Raw genomic sequence first — 19,990 nt, 5'->3', positions numbered from 1 at the left:
TCCAGCATTTTTTGTTTGTGTTTTGTCCATGGTTGTTCAGAAGTTAGTTGTGATCTGGGTGTTTTTGTTAAGAAGAGGTGAGCTCTGTCCTTCTATTCTTCCATCTTGTTGGTCAGTTTCTTGTTAGGTTTTGATTTATGTACTTGGGTGCACCAATGGTGGGCACATAAATATTTACAACTATTGTATCTTCGTAATGTATTGACTACTTTATCATTACCTTCTTGGTCTATTCCTACCATTTTTATGTTACAGTCTACTTTGTCTGATATAAGTATTGCTACTCCTGCTTTTTTTTTGGTTGCCATTTCCTTCAAATATCTTTTTCCATCCCTTTTCTCTCAGTCTATGTCTTTATGGCTAAAGTGAGTCTCTTGTAAGCAGTATATCATTGGGTCTTGTTTTTTAATTCGCCATTGTATGTCTTTTGGTTGGATAATGCAATCCACTTACATTTAAAGTAGTTACTGTAAAAAAGGGGGAGACTTACTATTGCCATTTTGTTACTTATTGCCTGGCTATTTTGTAAATTCATTGTTCCTTATTTCTTACCTTGCTGTCTTTTTCTTATTTTGCTGTTTTGTGGTATCGGTATGCTTTGACTTCTCTATCATATTCCCTATGTAATTACTGCAGGTTTTCCCCTGTGTGGTTACTGTGAAGCTTACATAAAAATATCTTAAAATTGTAACACTCTAGGTTAAGCTAAAACAACTTAACTTCAATATAGTTCCCAAGCTTCACACTTTTACTTCTCCTCTTCCTCACATTTTAGCTTACTGACATTACAGTTGGCTTATTTTTATATTGTATAACTAATAAAAGATTATTGTAGTTATGGTTATTTTTACTACATTTGTTTTTTAACTTGTAAACTAGATTTGTAAGTGAATTATGCGCCAGCATTACCATATTACACAATCTAACTTGGACTATATTTCTACTGTTACCAGTGAGTTTTACACTGCCATCTTATTTTTTATGATGATAATTAGTGTCCTGTTACTTCCACTCAACAGACTCCCTTTAGCATTTCTTGTAAAGCATATCTAACGGTGATGAATTCCCTCAATTTTTGTTTGGGAAAGCTTCTGAAGAACAGCTTCACCAGGAGTAGTATTTTTGGTTCATAGTTTCTTTCTTTCAATATTTTGAATATGTCAACCCATTCTCTTCTGGCCTGAAAAGTTTCTGTTGAAAAATCTGCCATCTTCTGGGAGCTCCCTTGTATTATCGTTTTTCTCTTGTTGGTTTTAAAGTTCTTTTTCTTTGACTCTTGACAATTTAATTATAATATGTGTCAGTGTAGTACTTTTCAGCTCAACCTTTATAGGATCCCTTTGGTCTCTTATATCTTGAGGTCTCCTCCTCTTCCCATGTTTGGGAAGTCTTCAACCATTAGTGCTTTAAATATATTTTCTGTCCTTTTCCTCTTCCCTTTCTGGAATTCCCATAATATGAATACTGTTTCTTTTCATTGTGTCCCATAAGTCCTATAGGCTGGCTTCATTTTCATTCTTTTTTCTAGTTGCTTCTCTGATAATTTCAAATGGCCTATCTTCTGGGTCACTGATTCTTCTTTTGAAAATCTCTATTGATTTCAATTCAGTTATTTTTCAGCTGTAGGATTTCTGGTTCGGTTTTTTTTTTTTTTTTAATGTTTTCTATTTCTTTGTTGAACTTCTCATTTTGTTCATTCACTGCTTTCCTAATTTTAATTGTTGTGTATTCTTGTAATTCACAAAACTTCTTTAAGAGCATTATTCTGAATTCTTTGTTCACAGATCTCCATTTCTTTAGGGCTATTAGTGCCTTTTTAGCTTCCTTTAGTGTTGTCATATTTACCTGATTTTTCATGATCCTTGATTCCTTACATTGGTATATGTGCATCTGAGTAAGTGACCTCTTCTTCTAGACTTTGCAGATTCACTTTGGATTCATTAGTCAGCTCAGTTTGGGTTTCTGGTAACATCCTTGGGCAAATGAGACCTGCTATTAGAGTCTGTTATGGGGCTAAGCAACTGTTTTACTTTTTGTTGTTTGAAATAGACAAAGGGAAAGGGAAAGGGCTAAGCAACTGTTAAAGCTCTGAGGCTGTCTATGGCTGTGGTGGGGTGGAGGGGGGCATGGATGCCACTGGCTGATAACAGCTGGATAGAACTACTGGCTTGGTTGCATGCCCAACTGAGGCTGTACTATTGGTTCTGTTGTTGTCTGGATTCTCTGGTCAGGACTAGGGACTAAATTCGGTAGTAAATGGGCTATGGATTAACTCCCCTACCCTGGTGGGGCAGCAGAATGAGACCCAGTGCCTATATGACTCATTGTTTGGGGAATGTTGTAAGCAGGGCTGCTGGATGGGCTACACAAGTTTTTGTACTCTGGTAAGGCTCCCTAGTCAGGTGGACTAAAGGCTATATTCAGCAATGAATGGGGCTATGAATTAGTTTCCCTGACTAAGCTAATTTAGGCATAGTGATAAAAGTAGCTCCAAGGCCACTAAGGCTGCTGTCATCATCAATCAGGTTGACCCAGGCCCTAAGTTCTACAGCCAAACTGGTCCACTTGCTTTGCTCTAAAAGTAATCAGCTTTGCCTGCCTATTTCTCAGCTCAATTGTTGCTGGGTAATGCAGCTTCCAGGTATTCTTACCAGCCCTTCCTGTCAGATGGAGCTAATAACTCAGCTCTCCTCCCTGGGCTGGACTGGGAGGGCCCATTTTAGGTAACTTCCAAATTTCCCCAAACAGACTTTCTCATTGAAAGGGGCTGGGATCTAGAATCCACAGTGGGTGGAGCTATGACTCAGTTCTTCTGCATGGATGTGAATAGACCAGACTCCAGGGCTCTCCTAACTCTCCTCTAAGGATGGAAATCAGGCAGTCCTGCACCCTACTGAGTTCCCCGGTCAGGTGCACCACCAACTTGGTTCTGCAGATGAGCAAAGCCACTGGTTGGGACTAGTACTTGGCTCTGCAGGTATGAATTTGATCGGCCAAGATCTGAGTGCTGACTGTTGGAAATCCCTCTCCCCACTCTTCTCCCTCATAGATTCCTAGTGGTTGAGCCCTGCTGAGTCCCCAGTGATACTATGGGATGAAAATCCACAATAAGGGCTCCTATAAAGGGACCCACAATGCAGGGGAAGTAGCTGGATGTAACCCCAAGCTCTCTTTTCCCACTGGGGCAATCGCTCAGTTTGATGTTGTGCCAGCTTTGGGGAGAGGCAATGTGGTCAACATAGCTGTTCCTCTTACCCTTTGAATGCAGGGTATCTTGGTCTCTGGTGCAGGAGAGTACTTCAGCCTCACTTCCATGTTTTAGGATTTTCTCCGTGGGTGTCTCATTCATGAGTGGTTGTTAGCTGTTGTTCTTGCGAGGTGGAGTGAAGTTAGGAACAACCAATGTTGGCATCTTGGTGATATCATTTCCTGCACATCTTGAAAAGAGGGAAATCCTGAAATGTACCCATTAAAAGTAGGCTTAGCTCAGTTGTTACAATCCCATGGAAGCTGCCTGCCAGGCTCCTCTGTCCATGAAATTTTCCAGGCAAAACTACTGGAGTGGGTTGCCATTTCCTCCTCCAGGGGATCTTCCCAACCCAGGGCTGAACCCACGCCTCATGTTATCTCTTGCATTGGCAAGCAGATTCCACAGTGCCACCTGGGAAGCCCAAAAGCAGGCTTGCAGTTACCTAATGTACTTGGCTCCCAACTTGGTATTATACTGTAGATCTATCTTGGGAACATTTCTTTGATTCTTCCTTCCCCACTAAGAACCCAATACTCAAACTCAGGAGAGCTGGCCTTAGGCCTGATAGTAGGTAACTGGATTTCCCATCTATAACACAAAGGGTTGAGAAATACCTCTCCCCCAGTAAATTTTAAGAAATAATATTCATACCTTTTGACCAAGTAATTTTTCTTTCAGACAGCCATCAAATGAACTGAAACAAAAGGGGAGAAGTGTAAACAAGAGGCTGTATATGTAACAATAGCTCACGGAATTTTTTCATGACTGCAAAGCAATCTAAATGTTTTGTCGTTCAGTCGCTCAGTCGTGTCCAACTCTTTTTGACCCATGGACTGCAGCACACCAGGCTTCCCTGTCCTTCACCATCTCCTGGAGCTTGCTCAAACTCATGTCCATTTAGTCGGTGATGCCATCCAACCATCTCATCCTCTGTCATCCCCTTCTCCTCCTGCCTTCAATTTTTCCCAGCATCAGGGTCTTTTCCAGCATCAGGGTCTTTTCCAATGAGTCGGGTCTTCGCATCAGGTAGCCAGAGTATTGGAGCTTCAGCATCAGTCCTTCCAATGAATATTAAGGATTGATTTCCTTTAGGACAGACTGGTTTGAGCTCCTTGCAGACCAAGGGACTCTCAAGAGTCTTCTCCAACACCACAGTTCAAAAGCATCAATTCTTCGGCGCTCAGCTTTCTTTATGGCCGAGCTCTCACACCCATACATGACTGCTGGAAAAAGCATAGCTTTGGCTTGATGGACATTTGTTGGCAAAGTAATGTCTGTGCTTTTTAATATGCTGTCTAGGTTGTCGTAGCTTTTCTTCTGAGAAGCAAGCGTCTTTTAATTTCATGGCTGCGGTCACCATCTGCAGTGATTTTGGAGCCCAAAAAAATAAAGTCAGCCACTGTTCCTGCATCTATTTGCCATGAAGTGATGGGACTGGATGTCATGATCTTAAGTTTTCTGAATGTTGAGCTTTAAGCCAGCTTTTTCACTCTCCTCTTTCACCTTCATCAAGAGACTCTCTAGTTTCTCTTCACTTTCTGCCATAAGGGTGGTATCATCTGCATATCTGAGGTTATTGATATTTCTCCTGGCAATCTTGATTGTAACTATTATTATTGGGCAACTATTAACAGTTCATATTAACTATTAATCATTAACTATTAATATTAACTTATTAATTATATTAGGCAACTATTATTGTATTAACTAAACAGAATATTTGGCAACCATTATAAATACCAGTAGGAGTTTATGTCAACATAGAAAATGTCTAAAGGAGCAAGATGCAAATTTGTTCATACAAATATGATTGCAATTACATGAAATGAGAAACCACAAAATTGTGCTTAAAATGAAGACAAAAAAATACATAACATAATAAAAGATGCTATTGCATAGTAGACTCTCTAATTTTACAATACTGTATTGGATGACAGCGTTGACTTCCAAAAGACAATACTCAAAATTATAATAGTGATTTCTTGTCATTTTGTTCTTGCAAACATGACCAAAATTGGAGGTTTTTCAGACTATAATTGCACATGTAAATGTTGTAAATATTGCCAACCATTTGAGACATTTTGGTTATTTTTGGTTTAACATGTTGACCTTAAGAATTTATAGTATAGGATCTGTTCCTAAAATGACTTTGTTAAAAGTCAGGATTCTATAGAACAATTTCTGGATTCCCTCTCATTCAGTAATTAGTTTGGGTTTGTTTCCATTACAGATCTTTGTGGAAAAAGAAAACCTGAAATTTAAAATTAAGAAAAATCTGTCTCTTTACAGGTGTTCCATTGCCCAAAGAAGATATTTCTGCCCCCTTGATCTCCAGCTCACCAGTGAAGGAATCCCACGAGTATGAAGAGCCATCCAGTGAAGAGGAAGATAAAATAAAAGAAGAACCCTTGACAATCTCTGAACTGGCATACAACCCAAGTGCCAGCCTACTCCCTACCCCAGTTGATGATGATGAGATTGACATGCTCTTTGACTGTCCATCTAGGCTGGAGTTGGAAAGAGAAGACACAGATTCATTCGAGGAACTGGAAGCAGATGAAAATGCCTTTTTAATGGCAGAAGAAGAGGAGATGAAGGAGGCTCGCCAAGCTTTGTCATGGAGCTATGACATTCTGAGTGGCACTATTCGGGTGAACCCACTGGTCAAGAGTTTTTCCCGGCTCCTTGTGGTGGGCCTGGGCCTGCTGCTCTTTGTATTTCCCCTGCTCCTCCTCCTTTTGGAGTCAGGTATTGATCTCTCCTTCTTATGTGAAATCCGCCAGACGCCTGAGTTTGAGCAGTTTCACTATGAATACTACTGTCCTCTCAAGGAGTGGGTGGCTGGCAAAGTCAACCTCGTACTTTACATGTTGGGTTGCTCATAAAGCTCATTTCTCATATGACTAAGGGCTATATTCAATACTAGTGATTTTTTTTTTTTCAAGCAAATGCCTGGTTCTGAATGGTCATGGGACCATCAATAGGTGTTCTTACTCATAACTGATTATTCAGAGCTTTAAGTTAGCTTTCCATAATTCACTGCAAGTAAGTTTAAATCAAACACAGTTATTTTAGTTATAGGTCAGGAAGATGACCTCTAAATAACCAAAAATATGTTTATTTTTTATTATAGTACAGACATACTCTTTATCTATTATAATACCTTGAGCTGAATTAGATTTTTTTTTTTTTTTAATAGTTAGCACCATTACAAGCTATAAGGTTCAGAATCAGAGTTTCAGTAAAAACCTAAGGGAAAGTTTTTGAATATAATCCTTAGTGAGAACAATGTCCTCTAACCAATGCCTATACAACTAAATTTATGCTGGGCTTTTGTTTTTGTTTTTTTAAAAATATTTTTATGTGTTCAAAATATTTTGGTAAATTTTTAGCAAAAAAAAAAAAAAGGAGCTTCCTGGAGTTATTTAAGTGTACAGATTGTAAGACTAATGCACAAAGGGCATGTCAGGAATTTTTAATGTCTTGGCACTGGTTTGTTTTTTAAAATATTTTTGGCTGAACAATCACATAATTGTTATTATCTGCATATGAGATAGAAAAATAGGTAGAAAAACACTGTAGAAAATAAGCTCCTGAAATGGATGATCGAACTGGAGGAAGTAGAAATTGAGAGCATCAAGAGGACACAGGCTGGTCCATTTTTCAAAATATTTGGACAAGATGACTTGTTACTTTCATTTGCATTCTGTCCATATATGTTGGCTGAGGCAATGGAATGTTTTTAAAAGAAAGTGAAACTTTTAAAGGAAAATAGTTAAAGGAGATGCTAGTTAATTGTGTATTATTGTACATTAACTCAAGAGTGGAACAAATGGGAACTGGACAAATGGCAAGTAGCAAAGTGAGTTTTGATGAGACTGGTAGGCAAGTGGTGGTAGGCAAATGATCTATTTTATGAAAGTGATGGTGATGCAAGGTACTGGATGATGTAAAGAACAGTATACTCACTGTCCAAGTGGACATGAATATGTCTAAGTGGATCTAAATAAAAGTGGAGAAACTTGAAGGCACATTTTTTTGATCCCTCATGCCATTCATTGAGATTTCTGTGGAAGAAGGTTTAAAATTCTATATGTGTGTGAAAGAGAGAGAAAAAGAGTCAGAATATGAGGAGAATGATCTTGGCTTTTTGATAAATGCCTATGATCCTCCTCCATGGTGGTCATTACACTCTTTCCCTTTCCTGGTTTTCTTAGGATCTTAACTCATTCATAATTGGGACTCTCATTAAGAAACTGGAGGGGACTCATTAGATAATATACCATTTCAGTTTGGATGAAGTAGTGAAATGACCCCGTAACTAGATAGTAAGTGGGACAAATGCTCTCGTACCTTCCTTCATACCACTGAATCCATGACAGAAAGAAAGGCTCTGAAGCCTTCCATGCAGAGTACATACCAATACTGTGAAAGAAGAGAGGACAGTACAGAGCTTAGGGCACAGAGCATAGTGATTTTCCCATAAAATGTAAATGAAGACATGGAACGTTTTCATGGGATGGGCTACCTATAATCTCTCCTAACTTAACCTCTACCATTAGTATAATTTCCAAAATGGCCATTCCAGTCCTACTCATTCATGGAGCCCTGAGTGCTTTATTAAACATTTAATTTTGTAAATAAATTTTTAAAAGTCAGCTCATGAAGACTTCAGTTGAGCAAACTATAATTTGCTATTCGTTTTACAGGCTGGTCTTTCTCATGTGCATTGAGTGACTGATTTTTCTTTTAAATAAAGAATATTTGATATCTGAAATTTGATACCAATATAGAAATATATTTTCTGTAGGTTATTTGGGAAGTTTGCAAATGATCACCTTTGAAATTGAAGTGTTTTCCCCCATTATTTATAACTTGAAGTCATATCTTCTGACATAAGGATATGCCAGTATAGTCTGCAAAAAATTAGTTCCCTCTTCTAATCATGCTTAATCTCATTTTCTTTGAAGTTCTAACCATAACAAATCATCCAGCCCTTGCGCTTTTACATTAATATTAAATAACATTTTAAAATTATAGAATTAATATATTATGCAACATAAAACATTGAAAAATGCTGACAGGATAAACATCACACATAGTCTAGCCAAGTGGATTTATACTAAGGAGTAATGACTATATAATTTTAACATTTCCAGCTAACATCTCTTAGGCAAAAACTTCACTGTTGAATAGAAGTATTTTTAAGTGAAGGATCTGACAGGATAAGGTCTGCTGAATTTAAACAATAGCTACCAAAAGTAAAACTCAGATCCTGAAATGCCATTTTGTCAGGACAGTATCAGTCTTTCAGAAAATACTCGCTTTTCTTAGAAAATAGTCACCAGTTGCCTGAATCAAAGAGGATAAGACTGCTTCCAAAGATAGAGGATATATAATATAGTAAGATACAGAATTGAAAGCAAGTGTGTGGGTATATGTATATTCCATATTATTGGTATATACGTGTTTATATATGAATATGTGTATATATGTGTGTTTGTATACACACAACTGATATGCCCTTCATACATAGATGTTTTTATTTATCCCCAATTGAGGAATCTGTGACATGATATTATTCATTTTCCCTGATAACATAGTGTATAAAACCCACAGTCTCAAAGGTTTCAATTTTCCATGAAAACTACTGTGTGTACATTTGTGGTTTTATATACACACACATATGGCAAATACATATACACACACAATCTTTAGTGCTAATGGAAGTTGGATATGAAAAAAATGTAGGTGAAGTATTGTGTATTTCTGTCTGTGCTTGGAACATATTGTAAAATGTTATATATCTGGAACATATTTTGTGGTTTGTCTAGTATAAAGACAACTCTGGGAAGAAGTCAAAATGATTGATTTCACTGAAAAACTAGAGATTTGGGGGCCACGTTACCTATGGTTGGAGCCTTATCTTTGTACAGTGAAATTTGCATTTCTGTGTCAACATCCAGATTGTTTTATATGTTAATATGGTGGCAGGAATCCCTAATAAAAATACTCTGGGGAAAAAACGTTTCTGCAATCATTCAGTTTTATTCAAAGTAAAGTTGTATAAATAGCCTGTTGGAAACTACAGAAAGGTGCCATCTGGTGCCATGAAATGAGGTCACCCTTGAATGGTGATACTATGAAAAGAATGGCTAATGGATGGGATTAACACTTTGCAGAAGTCACCCATGCTAAAAGGCAAAATACTGAAGGCACTGGAAATGCATCCAAATATAGAAGACAGCTATAGTTAGTGGCATCAAGATAGAAATAGAAAAGCACGGGAAAAAAACAGAAAAGGGGTTTTCCACATGACAGGTAGGAGGGAGGACTTCAGAGTGCTAGCGGTATGTCCTTACTTCCTGTGCCAAAGAGAGCTACATCAGACTCGACTCTGCAAGATGTGCCATTAAACATCTATCAGTTCACAGGCCCTGGAAGAATTTTCCTATTCTACTCCTGTCTTCCCTCCATGCGTGGCCTAAAGGGCCCTCTTGCTTTGGTTTGGTACAAAACTAATGATTTCACACCTGACAGTTAAATCAGAAGGTGTCAGTTACTCTGAATGGAGTCAAAGGGACTCTCTTTACTACAAGAACACCATAGGTGTCCAGCTGAATTATACCCTAGCTGTGTGGCCCAGTGGGTTTTTTTTTTCAGTTTTATCAAGATATAATTGACATATACCAGTATATTATTTTAGGTAGGTAATGATTTGATATGTGTGTATATTGCAAACTGATTACCACCATAAGTTTAGTCACTGTCCATCATCTCACAGAGTTAATTTGTTTTCCTTGTGATAAGAACGTTTAAGATTGCTGACTCTCTTAGTAACTTGCAGATATACAATACAGAATCATAACTAGAATCACCAAGCTGTACATTACATCCCCAGGACTTATTTATCTTATAACTAGAAATTTGTACCTTTTGACCCCTTTCATCCATTTCACCCATCCGGGGGTTAGGGGTAGGTGAAGTCTGCCCAGTTCTTTCCTCACCAGTCCTCAGGGGTCCGAGCACCAGAGCACAGGAAAGAAAAGAATTTGGTGGTCAGTGTTCAGGCATGAGATGTCAGGAGTCAGTCCCGAATCCACCAGCTCTAGCCAGCACCTGTGTTTGCATTGTGGCTGCTGACTGGGAGGCTCATACAAAATAGCCCCTGGCCCCTTGTTCACTGAGCAGTCCAGGCTCCTAAGCCAGCCTTACCTCTTGGGAGAAAGCTTTTTCCTTATTTGAACATTGCTTGCTCAGCCAATCAAGGCAAAGATCCCCTAACTACAGTACAGCATAGAAGGAAAGTACTGGAGAGAAGCTTCCACCGGGGTGACCTCAGTCGGGATGGTTATGGTTGATGAACTTGAGACTCTTGGGACCACCTTTCTCTACTGGGTGGAGATAATGTGCTAAAGGACGCTGCTTACTTGTCCTCCTGCTTCTTCTCTCTCTTTCTCTGTCTCTTGGACCTGCTTTGGGGCTTCCAGTCTACCTGCAGTAAACAAACCCAGCGGGACCTGCCCGTGGTGAGCCCACCCAGGACTCAGCTCTCCACGTTCCAGCCTCGGTCTGCAGCGGGGTGGGTAAGTTTGGTGAGCCCCACCCAGTGGGCTCAGCTGTCATCACTTCAGAGAAGATGGAAAAACCTCGCTTGGGCCTCAAATCCCAGCTGTGTTCTTCAATTCGTCAATAAAGCTGATTTTAATCCTCTTCTGGCCATTGTGTATATTGTCTATGGAGAAGTGGGATGGGCGCTGGGGAGTGGTTCAGGGTCTCTGTCACCTCCAGTGTTGCAAGCAAGGCAGGAGCAGAGGAGGCTGCTCCTGGCTGAACCTCAAACATCAGAGGATGTCTGCCACTGATATGGGCCCTGACAGCCCTTAGAGTTGGGTGAGGAAACTTGGGACATAAGACAGTATGTCCCCAACAGGCTCTGTTCTAAGAGCCCATTTGTAAGTCCAATTTGTTCATAAGTTCACAAAGTTAGCCTAGGTACCCAACTAACACAATCAGCTATATAGTACTGTACTGTAAGAGGCTTATAATACTTTTCACACAAATAATCCATTAAAAAAACAAAAAATTAAGCTGACATTTTTAACAGTCTAGTACCTTGAAGAGTTCAGTAGTACAGCACAACAGCTGGCACACAGAGGCTGGCATCAAGTGAACAGGCAAAAAGGGTTACTGACAGGAGGAGGGAGAGGAGGTGAGAGATGGCAGAGCTGAAGGACCATTAGCAATAGGAGGGCAAGCTGCAATTTCACTCACCTGATGTCGATGAAATAGATTCCGGTTCCTTGCTGGATTCAATTCTGCCTGTCCTCTTGAAAAAACAATCCAGTGATATCTGGCTAGTAGCTGTTTTACTCATCATAGATGACACAGTAGTGCTGGATTGCATTCTGAACGGCTGCTGCAGCCTTCATGTACCATTCTAAGTTCAGGTCCTGTACCTTAAAAACTAACAATGCCTCCTCAAATAAAGAAAATCCCCTTGCCATTTCCTGCATCATGAACCTCTTCAGTTCTTCAGGTATTTCTTCATCTTGTCTCTCTTTGTCCTTTCTCTGGGCCTCCAATTCCTGGTGTTTCTTGCTAGTACCAGCTACATCACCACTGCTTTAATGCTTGCTTCCGAACATCCTGGACTTTATATAAAGATACTGTACTCTGTAAAGCACACAAAAGTACAACCACTTCAGAGGATGCATGCACATGACAATGTACGCCAGACACATGAAGTAACTTACATGATTGGATATGCAAATATACGTTTGCATTTTTGAAAGTTCACAACTTGAAGGGGACTTACTGTATATGGGGCACTTCCTGTATTGGTAAAGAACAGGAGGTTTCTTGGAACCACACATCCCTCTTCTTTATCTGTAGCTGATGCTGACCTCAAAAATCTCTGGAAAGAGAACCAAATCCATTTTTCCTGATTGCAAAGGAAAACTCTTAGTATTTTAAACAGGATACAGCACATGCTTTGTATGGATACCAAATATTAAAACCTGTCTTGCAAATTACAGCAGCTCCTCCAGCTAACATGCCTCATCTTGATCTTCTCATCCACAAGAACTATGATTTTGATCATCCCAAGGGTTTTGAGCTTTCCAAGGAGACTACACTTTAAGGGAGAGAACATACTAACAAACCAACACTGGTTTCCACTTTGCTTGGCAGTTATAGTCTTCGTAGTAAGTTAAAAACACAGCATCCTGGTTTAGGGGTCAGTCTCCTGTCACTTCCGTGGTGTGAATCAGCTCCCTTCCATGCTCAGTCAGCCTCAGTGTCCTAAAAACCCTGGGCTGCTGGCTCTGCAGAGTTGCAAACCAGACCCTGAACAGTGGTGGCCACAGAGAGGTACTGCTCCCTGGTTCTAAGGGTTTCTATTTATTGTCCAAACCAGGACTCTTTTTCAGAGTGAAAGGGGGTGTTTTTAACGAGTATGTCACAGCAATGGGTATTAACTAGGACCTTTTCAGATGGTCTATCTTAGGGTTTTGCCTCTAAGCTAGAATGCCCTCTTTCAACAATTCCTCCAGCTTGTTTCCTCTTAAATACGGATAAGGTGAAACAGGGAAGGATTATTGCCCTGTAGTCATAGATCTCCTACTTGTATCAAGAATCAGATTAAAATCATGGGTTTTGGTGTGGGACTATAAATGACACAGAAGATTATTTTAAATTAGGTTTCTGGCATTGAATATTTAGTGCTACACATTCAATTGGTTTACCATTTGTAATGTTGAATTTCTTATTTAATGTGAAACAGATAGAGAGTTAAAACAATCTCAAGGTTGCTTTTACCAGTGTAGTCATGAATTTGACACTTCCGATCAGCACATACAAGTGATGATGATCAGCTTAACTGTGAGCAGCTGAATCACACTAAGTACACTCAAGACAGTTATGCCAAAACCAACTTGGTCATTTATAACAAGAGGTGTCAGTCATCCTGACACTTGTTTGATGTTAGATACTCCATGCATGGCCTTCCTATAACATAAGCTGTAATGTGAACCAAACACTATTAAGTCCAAGGAATCACAGCTAGAAAGCTGCCTCTTGGGGAAGTCTGCCCAAAAGACATGACTGTCTCAGGAGGGCTGGGGATTATACACATCTTACTCAAAATCTCTTATTTTTGCAAATTTCTTGTGGCGGAGGCTGGCAAGGGATCTCCAAAACCATTTCTTCTTTATGCTGTGCACAGAATTAGACTACATTTCCCAGCCCTCGTGTACATGGGTATGGCTGTATTCCCAAGTTCTGGCCATTGGAATTTGAATGGGAAGTGATCTGTATCACTACACTAAATGTGAGCCTTTATGAGCCACTGGATGTCAGTACCTGCCAGCAACCTAGATCCGTGAATGACCATGGAGCAGATCACCCTACATGCATGCATGCGTGCATGCTAAGTCACTTCAGTCATGTCTGACTCTATGTGACCCTATGGACTGTAGCCTGCCAAGCTCCTCTGTCCATGGAATTCTCCAGGCAAGAATACTGGAATGGGTTGCCATGCCTTCCTCCAGGGGATCTTCCTGACCCAGGGATCGAACCCTAGTCTCACGTCTCCTGCATTGGCAGGCAGGTTCTTTACCACTAGTGCCAGCTGGGAAGCCCAGAGCACCCTATACCTCACCCTAAACCAGACCCATCTTAGACTGTTACTTGGGAAACAAAGTCTTACCTGGCAATTTCCAAGTCCATTGTTGTTACCACTCCTTCTCCCATCACTTAAGTTGTCCAGCTCACCTGAGGAAGGGAAGTATACCTGACAGCAGGTATAGGAACTGCCCAGGACAGGAATGACCCAGAAGATTCCATTGGATAATTCCCTGTGCCTGAGAGTACAAAAAGAAGGATTAGGGCCTACTTTTGATGCTAATATATCTTGTCACTCTTGCTTTCAGGGGCTCAATTGGAATCTGACATAATTAGAACCCAAGGTAGCCCATCCTGAGGAGCAAGACGACACCTGACTGAGAACTGCTGGATTCAGGAGTGGTTTCACGGGCACATGTGTGATCTGTGCACTTGAACAGGGCCCTGCTCTCAAAGGTTTGGTTTAATGCTCTGCACGCACATCACGAAATTCTTAATAATACCCTAGAACTTGCGTTATGTCAGTGTACTCCAATAAGATAACAAAATGTGCAGGAGATCAGTCAGGCAACAGTGGGCACCATGCATACTAAGCATTTGGTCTGAGTGCCAGGCACACGGGCATACACATGTGCGCACACACACACACGGCAGACTGAAAACCCAGGTGTCCCTGAGGGGTCTCCTGAGGGGACTCTGTGCACCAGAACCTAAGCCCAGATTATGGCAATGCAGGCAGCTGCAGTGGAAGCTGGCCCTGGGAGAAAGGAGGTATTGCATAGGGACAGCACTACAACCTGTGCTGGGAGGCCAGCTTGCCAGTGGGTCCCTTGAGCCCGTCTCTGAAGCATCAGCACAGGTATTTTTTTAAGCACTTTACAGCTAATTAACCCTCACAATAAGCCTATTAAGTAGGAACTATTATTACTCTTTTTAATTAAAATTTTAAAAATGAAGTCTAGTTCACATACATGATGTTAGTTTCAGGGGTACAAAATAATGATTTGATATATGTACATACTACAAAATGATCACCACAATAATTCTAGTTGATTCTGTCACCATACATAATTTTTTTTCTTGGATTGGCCCAGATATTAACTCTCTGGTCTGAGTGATGGGACAAAAGACCTGCCACCACTTAGGTCGTATACTTTGTCATTAACTAATTATAACATAAAAGTGTACACATGGATATTGGAATAAACTAGAACAGAGATTAATTAGGAGTTTTCAAAGAATTTACAATCACTGGTCTTGAAAATCACTGAACATTGCAAAATAAATATCCAGAGGCTTGGAAATAGAAATTAAAGATTTTCACATTTCACAGAAAAGGACACTATTTTCATTAAAAAAAAAAAAACAAAAAACTTGCATGGACTGACTAATAGACAAGTGTAACATTATGTTTTCTTGTGATTGAAAATATAATATTAGAACGCATAAACGGGCATTTTAAATTTCATACAAATCATGAAACCACTTTTAGCTTCTCATACAATCTCTGCAAGTTATAGGAAAGGTCAGAAAAAAACAGGAAAAAGGCCATTATATATACTCACATTTAAACCTAAAATCAAACTTACAAAAACTGATTTGCGGGAAGAGTTAAAACATTTCAGAAAAATTTTTCTAGAAGAACCACCAGCTCTAAGATATATTTGAATTTCTATTTCAAAATAACTGATCAGAACTATTGTAAAGCCTATGAAACACTCTTAAAAGTACCAATAACAGTTGCATCAACAGAGATTCTTTTCAAAATTAAAAATTATCAAAAATTACTTGTGATCTTGCATTTGTTAAAAGCTCTGATGTTACTTTCAATTATATCAATTGAAAATGATGAAGTTGCTTAAATAAGTTTTATGGTTTAATAAATGAATTTGCAGAAAAGTGAACCTTAAAAAATTATGTTGCAATCAAGATATAGTTATATTGATATATAAAGGCCATTATTATTTTATTATACAAAATCATGGCACCAAACTATTATTTCCCACAATTTGTAACATCACTTGTTGAAATACATAAATGTTGTTACTTATCTATCACTTGTTTTATAATAAAAAAAGAAAAACTTTTATATTTTGTGACTCTAACTACACTTTCCCCCTGTGTTTTGAACAAGGGGCTCCACATTATAATTTTACACTGAGCCCAGCAAATGTGGGCTCACTGAATTGACATATTGATAAATATGTCACTGAACTTGACTGTGTTAAAACAATGGAGGGAAGAAACATTGGAAGAGAATCCTTTAATGACTAGAACTGAAGTCTAGATTTTAAGTGTGAAAATCAAATGCACATGGTCTAATTTTTCCTTTTATTTGAAGAATTTAAAACCATCTAATGACAAAGAGTCTGTCTTACAGATAAGTTTTTCTCTTTCTTTATAAAGAAGGGAGGGAAGTATCTTTTTGCTAATATTTTTATTTTCTCAAACTGGTGAATAGATTGGGTTAAACACAGTGGTTCTAAGTGAAGGAGAATGTGTAAAAGTTAAAATCAGTATCTAGGATTTAATAAAGCCTTTTCTGTATAATTGAGAAAGTAAATGATCCTAATGACAGGTGACAAATCCTTCTGCAGGTCAGGTCATTACTAATTCTTTGTTTTAAATAAAATTTAAATAATAGCTAGCTGAATTGATGAAAGCAAAAACTGATTCTCTGAAAAGAATCAAAATCAGTATGCTTCTAGACATGCTAACTAAAAAAGAGAGGAAGAGAGAATATGCAAATCACTAATATCAGAAATGGAAAGAGGACATCATCACAGATGTCATGGACATTGAAAAGATAACAAAATACTATGAACAACACCATGCCCACAAATTAAAGTAGATAAAATAGACAAATTTCTTGAAAGACACAACCCTCTAAAAATCACAAAATAAGAAATAATCTGAGTGGGCCTATATTTATTAAAGAAATCAAATAAATAACTAATAACTTTCCAAAAGTGAAAGCACCTGGTCCAGACAGGTTTATTGGTGAATTCTACCAAAAACTTAATGAAGAAATTATATCGATTCTCTACAATCTCTCAGAGTTTAGAAGCAAAAGGAATACATCCTAAATCATTTTATGTGGTCAGAATCACTCTGATACCAAAACCAAAGGTATTATAAAAAAAAAACTTCTCACCAATCTCTCTCATAAGCACAGATATAAAAACCATCAATAAAATATTAGCAAACTTAATGTAACAATGTATAAAAAGAACTTTAAACAAGGGAGATTTGTTCTCATTATGGAAAGCTGGCTCAACATCCAAAATCAATTAATATAATCTATCACATCAACAGGGAAAAAAAAAAAAAAACACAGTCATATTAACAGATGCAGAAAAAAACTTTTAACAAAATTCAACACTCATTAATGATAAAAACTCTCAGAAAACTAGAGGGGAACCTCAATTTGACAAAGAATAGCTATAAAGAATCTATAACTAACATCATACTTAATGGTGAAAAACTTGAAACTTTCCCACTGAGATCAGGTGCTAGGCAAGATTATCCCCTCTCAGCACTCCTTTTCAACATCATACCGGTGGTTCTAGCCAATGCAATAAGACACGGAAAAGAGATAAAAAGTATACAGATTTGGAAGGAAGACATAAAACTGTCTTTGTTCTCAGGTGAGATGATAGTCTATGTAAAAAAAAAACCCTAAAGAATAGCAAAAATCCCTCCTGGAAGTAATAGACAATTATAGCAAGAAAGCAGGATACAAGGTTAATATACAAGTTGATTGCTTTCTTATATACAAGCAGTGAACAAATTGAATTTGAAATTTAAAATACAATACCATTTACATTGTGGTGTGCTCAGTGGTTCAGTCATGTCTGACTCTTTGAGACCCCATGGACTGTAGACCACCAGGCTCCTCTATCTATGGAATTTTCAAGGCAAGAATACTGGAGTGGGTTGCCATTTCCTACTCCAGAGGATCTTCCCAACCCAGGGATCAAACCTACATCTCTTGCATCTCCTGCATTGGTAGGCATATTCTTTACCACATAGATGATATGTGAGGAAAACTAACAAACTCTGATAAATGAAATCAAAGAAAAAGTTAAATAAATGGAGAGATATTCCATGTTTATGGATAGGAACAGTCAATTTTGCCAATGTATCAATTCTCCCCAACTTGATTTATAGATTCAGTCAAAATCCCAGCAAGTTATTTCATGATATTGACAAACTTATTATGAAGATTATATGGAGAGGGGAAAAAGACCCAGAATAGACAATACACTATTAAAGCAGAAGAACAAACTTGGCTGGCTGATACTACCTGAGTTCAACTCTTACTATAAAGCTATGGTAATTAAGACTATTTGGTACTGGTGAAAGAATAGACAAGGAGATTAATGGAATAGAACAGAGAGACCCAAAATAGAACCAAATAAATTTAGTTAAACTTCTCTTTGACAAGGCTAAGGCAATACAGTAGAGCAAAGACAATCTTTTCAACAAATAGTGGGGGAACAATAGGATATCCACTTGCAAAAAAGAACCTAGGCAGAGAATATACACTCTTTACAAAAATTAACTCAAAATGTAAATCAGCTATATTTCAACAAATTTTAAAAAATTAACTCAAAATGGACCACAGACCAATATAAAACACTAGAAGATAACACAGGAGAAAACCTAAATGAAATTGGGTAGTACGGTGATGACTTTAGATACACCACCAAAGGCACAATCCAGGAAAAAAAATGATAAGCTATTTCACTAAAATTTAAAACTTCTGCTGAGAAAAACATTGTAAAGAGAATAAAAGGCCACAAACTGAGAGAAAAGATTTTTATACACATCTGATAAGGAACTATTATCCAAAACATACAAAGAACTCTTAAATCTCAGCAATAAGAAAATAAACAACCTGTTTAAAAAAATGGGCCAAAGATCTTAACAGACCATACACTATTCTTTAAAAAAATAAAATCAATAAAAACACTGCTATGGAATAAGCAAACTTATGGTTTCCAAAGGGAAAAGGGGGGGAGGTATAAATTAGGAAGTTGGGATTAACAGATTACATACTACTGTACATAAAATAGCTATCAACTGTACAGCACAGAGAACCCTACTCAATATTCTCTAATAATGTATATGGGAAAAGAATCTTAAAAAATAGATATATGTATATTAACTGAATCAATTTGCAGTACACCTGAAACTAATACAACTTTGTAAATCAACTACGCTCCAATATAAAATAAACAAACAAAAAAAATGTGATACAACAAAGAAAGCTTTACTCTAAAAAAAAAAAATGGTATGTCTAGGTCACACACTACACATGTTTACTTTTTAAGAAACTGTTGAATTTTTTTCAAAAAAAGTAGTGTCATTTTATATTTCCATTAGCAGTGTATAAGAGTTCCAATCCCTCCACATCCCTGACAACACTTGGTTACAGTTAGTCCTTTTAATTTTAGTCATTCTAATAGTGTATAGTGGTATCTCACTATAGTTTCATTTTTCATTTTCCTAATGGCTAATTTTGTTAAGAATACTGCAATTCATATATCTTCCTTGGTTTAGCATGAATTCAAATCTTTCACCTATTTTTTTTACTAAGTTTCTTGTTTCCTAATTATTGAGTTTTGAGAGTTCTTTATATATTGTGGACATTACTATATCACATATACACTTAGAAATATTTTATCCCAGTCTGTATATTTTACTAAAAGCCCTGTGAGTTAGAAATTTTTCAGTCTTACTTATGGGAACAGGCACTATTATCTGCCCCGTGTGAGTGCCAGACATTATTTCTTCTCATCTCTTTGGTGGTTCTTCTCCAGTTATGAAATAAACTGCTCATGCACATGTGTTGTGTTGACCATTACTCTGATGCATCCTTTAGACTCTGCAGATCTGATTTATCTCTTTGTGCCACGCTGTTTTTCTGGTTTGTGTTACAAACAAAGAAACTGACACTCACAAATTTCTCAAATGCCCCATCCAAGCTCACATAGACAGGAAGTGATAGGGCTAATGTTTGGAGCCAGATCTTCCTTAGTACATGGCAGAACCTAGCAGCAGGGATTGGGGAGAATAACTGGTTTCATTTTCAAGGTCACCTGAGCAATTAAT

At 38.0% G+C, this 19,990-nt stretch overlaps 2 protein-coding genes across 33 annotated transcripts in view; one reads left to right on the top strand and one right to left on the bottom strand.

Moving 5' to 3' along the window:
- The window catches only part of FRMD3 (FERM domain containing 3), a 396,369-nt gene extending 385,406 nt beyond the window's left edge, over positions 1–10,963 (top strand). For 13 of the 19 annotated variants that reach the window (XM_081520419.1, XM_081520449.1, XM_081520429.1 and 10 more), the window contains one exon: positions 5,540–9,276. In XM_081520419.1, the coding sequence (XP_081376545.1) occupies positions 5,540–6,135 (596 nt within the window). In that variant the 3' untranslated portion in view covers positions 6,136–9,276. Of the gene's footprint in view, positions 1–5,539; positions 9,277–10,740 lie in introns of those variants that run through there. The other 6 variants (XM_081520403.1, XM_081520507.1, XM_081520514.1 and 3 more) reach the window with 1 other exon arrangement.
- LOC145517683 (uncharacterized) overlaps positions 1–19,990 on the bottom strand; it is an 85,389-nt gene that overhangs the window by 42,997 nt on the left and 22,402 nt on the right. For 2 of the 14 annotated variants that reach the window (XM_081520772.1, XM_081520745.1), the window contains exons 3-8: positions 13,959–14,112; positions 12,069–12,167; positions 10,184–11,926; positions 3,902–3,944; positions 3,256–3,455; positions 1,846–1,973 (exon numbers count right to left, since the gene is read on the bottom strand). In XM_081520772.1, coding sequence (XP_081376898.1) covers positions 11,867–11,926; positions 12,069–12,167; positions 13,959–14,112 — 313 coding nt within the window. In that variant the 3' untranslated portion in view covers positions 1,846–1,973; positions 3,256–3,455; positions 3,902–3,944; positions 10,184–11,866. Of the gene's footprint in view, positions 1–561; positions 2,022–2,070; positions 3,456–3,901; positions 3,945–10,183; positions 11,927–12,068; positions 12,168–13,958; positions 14,113–19,990 lie in introns of those variants that run through there. The other 12 variants (XM_081520754.1, XM_081520837.1, XM_081520793.1 and 9 more) reach the window with 12 other exon arrangements.

This window comes from Giraffa tippelskirchi, chromosome 1 (assembly GCF_054371585.1).
Source record: "Giraffa tippelskirchi isolate mGirTip1 chromosome 1, T2T-mGirTip1v1.2.pri, whole genome shotgun sequence".
NCBI lineage: Eukaryota > Metazoa > Chordata > Mammalia > Artiodactyla > Giraffidae > Giraffa > Giraffa tippelskirchi.
This window is presented reverse-complemented; position numbering and strand designations above follow the sequence as displayed.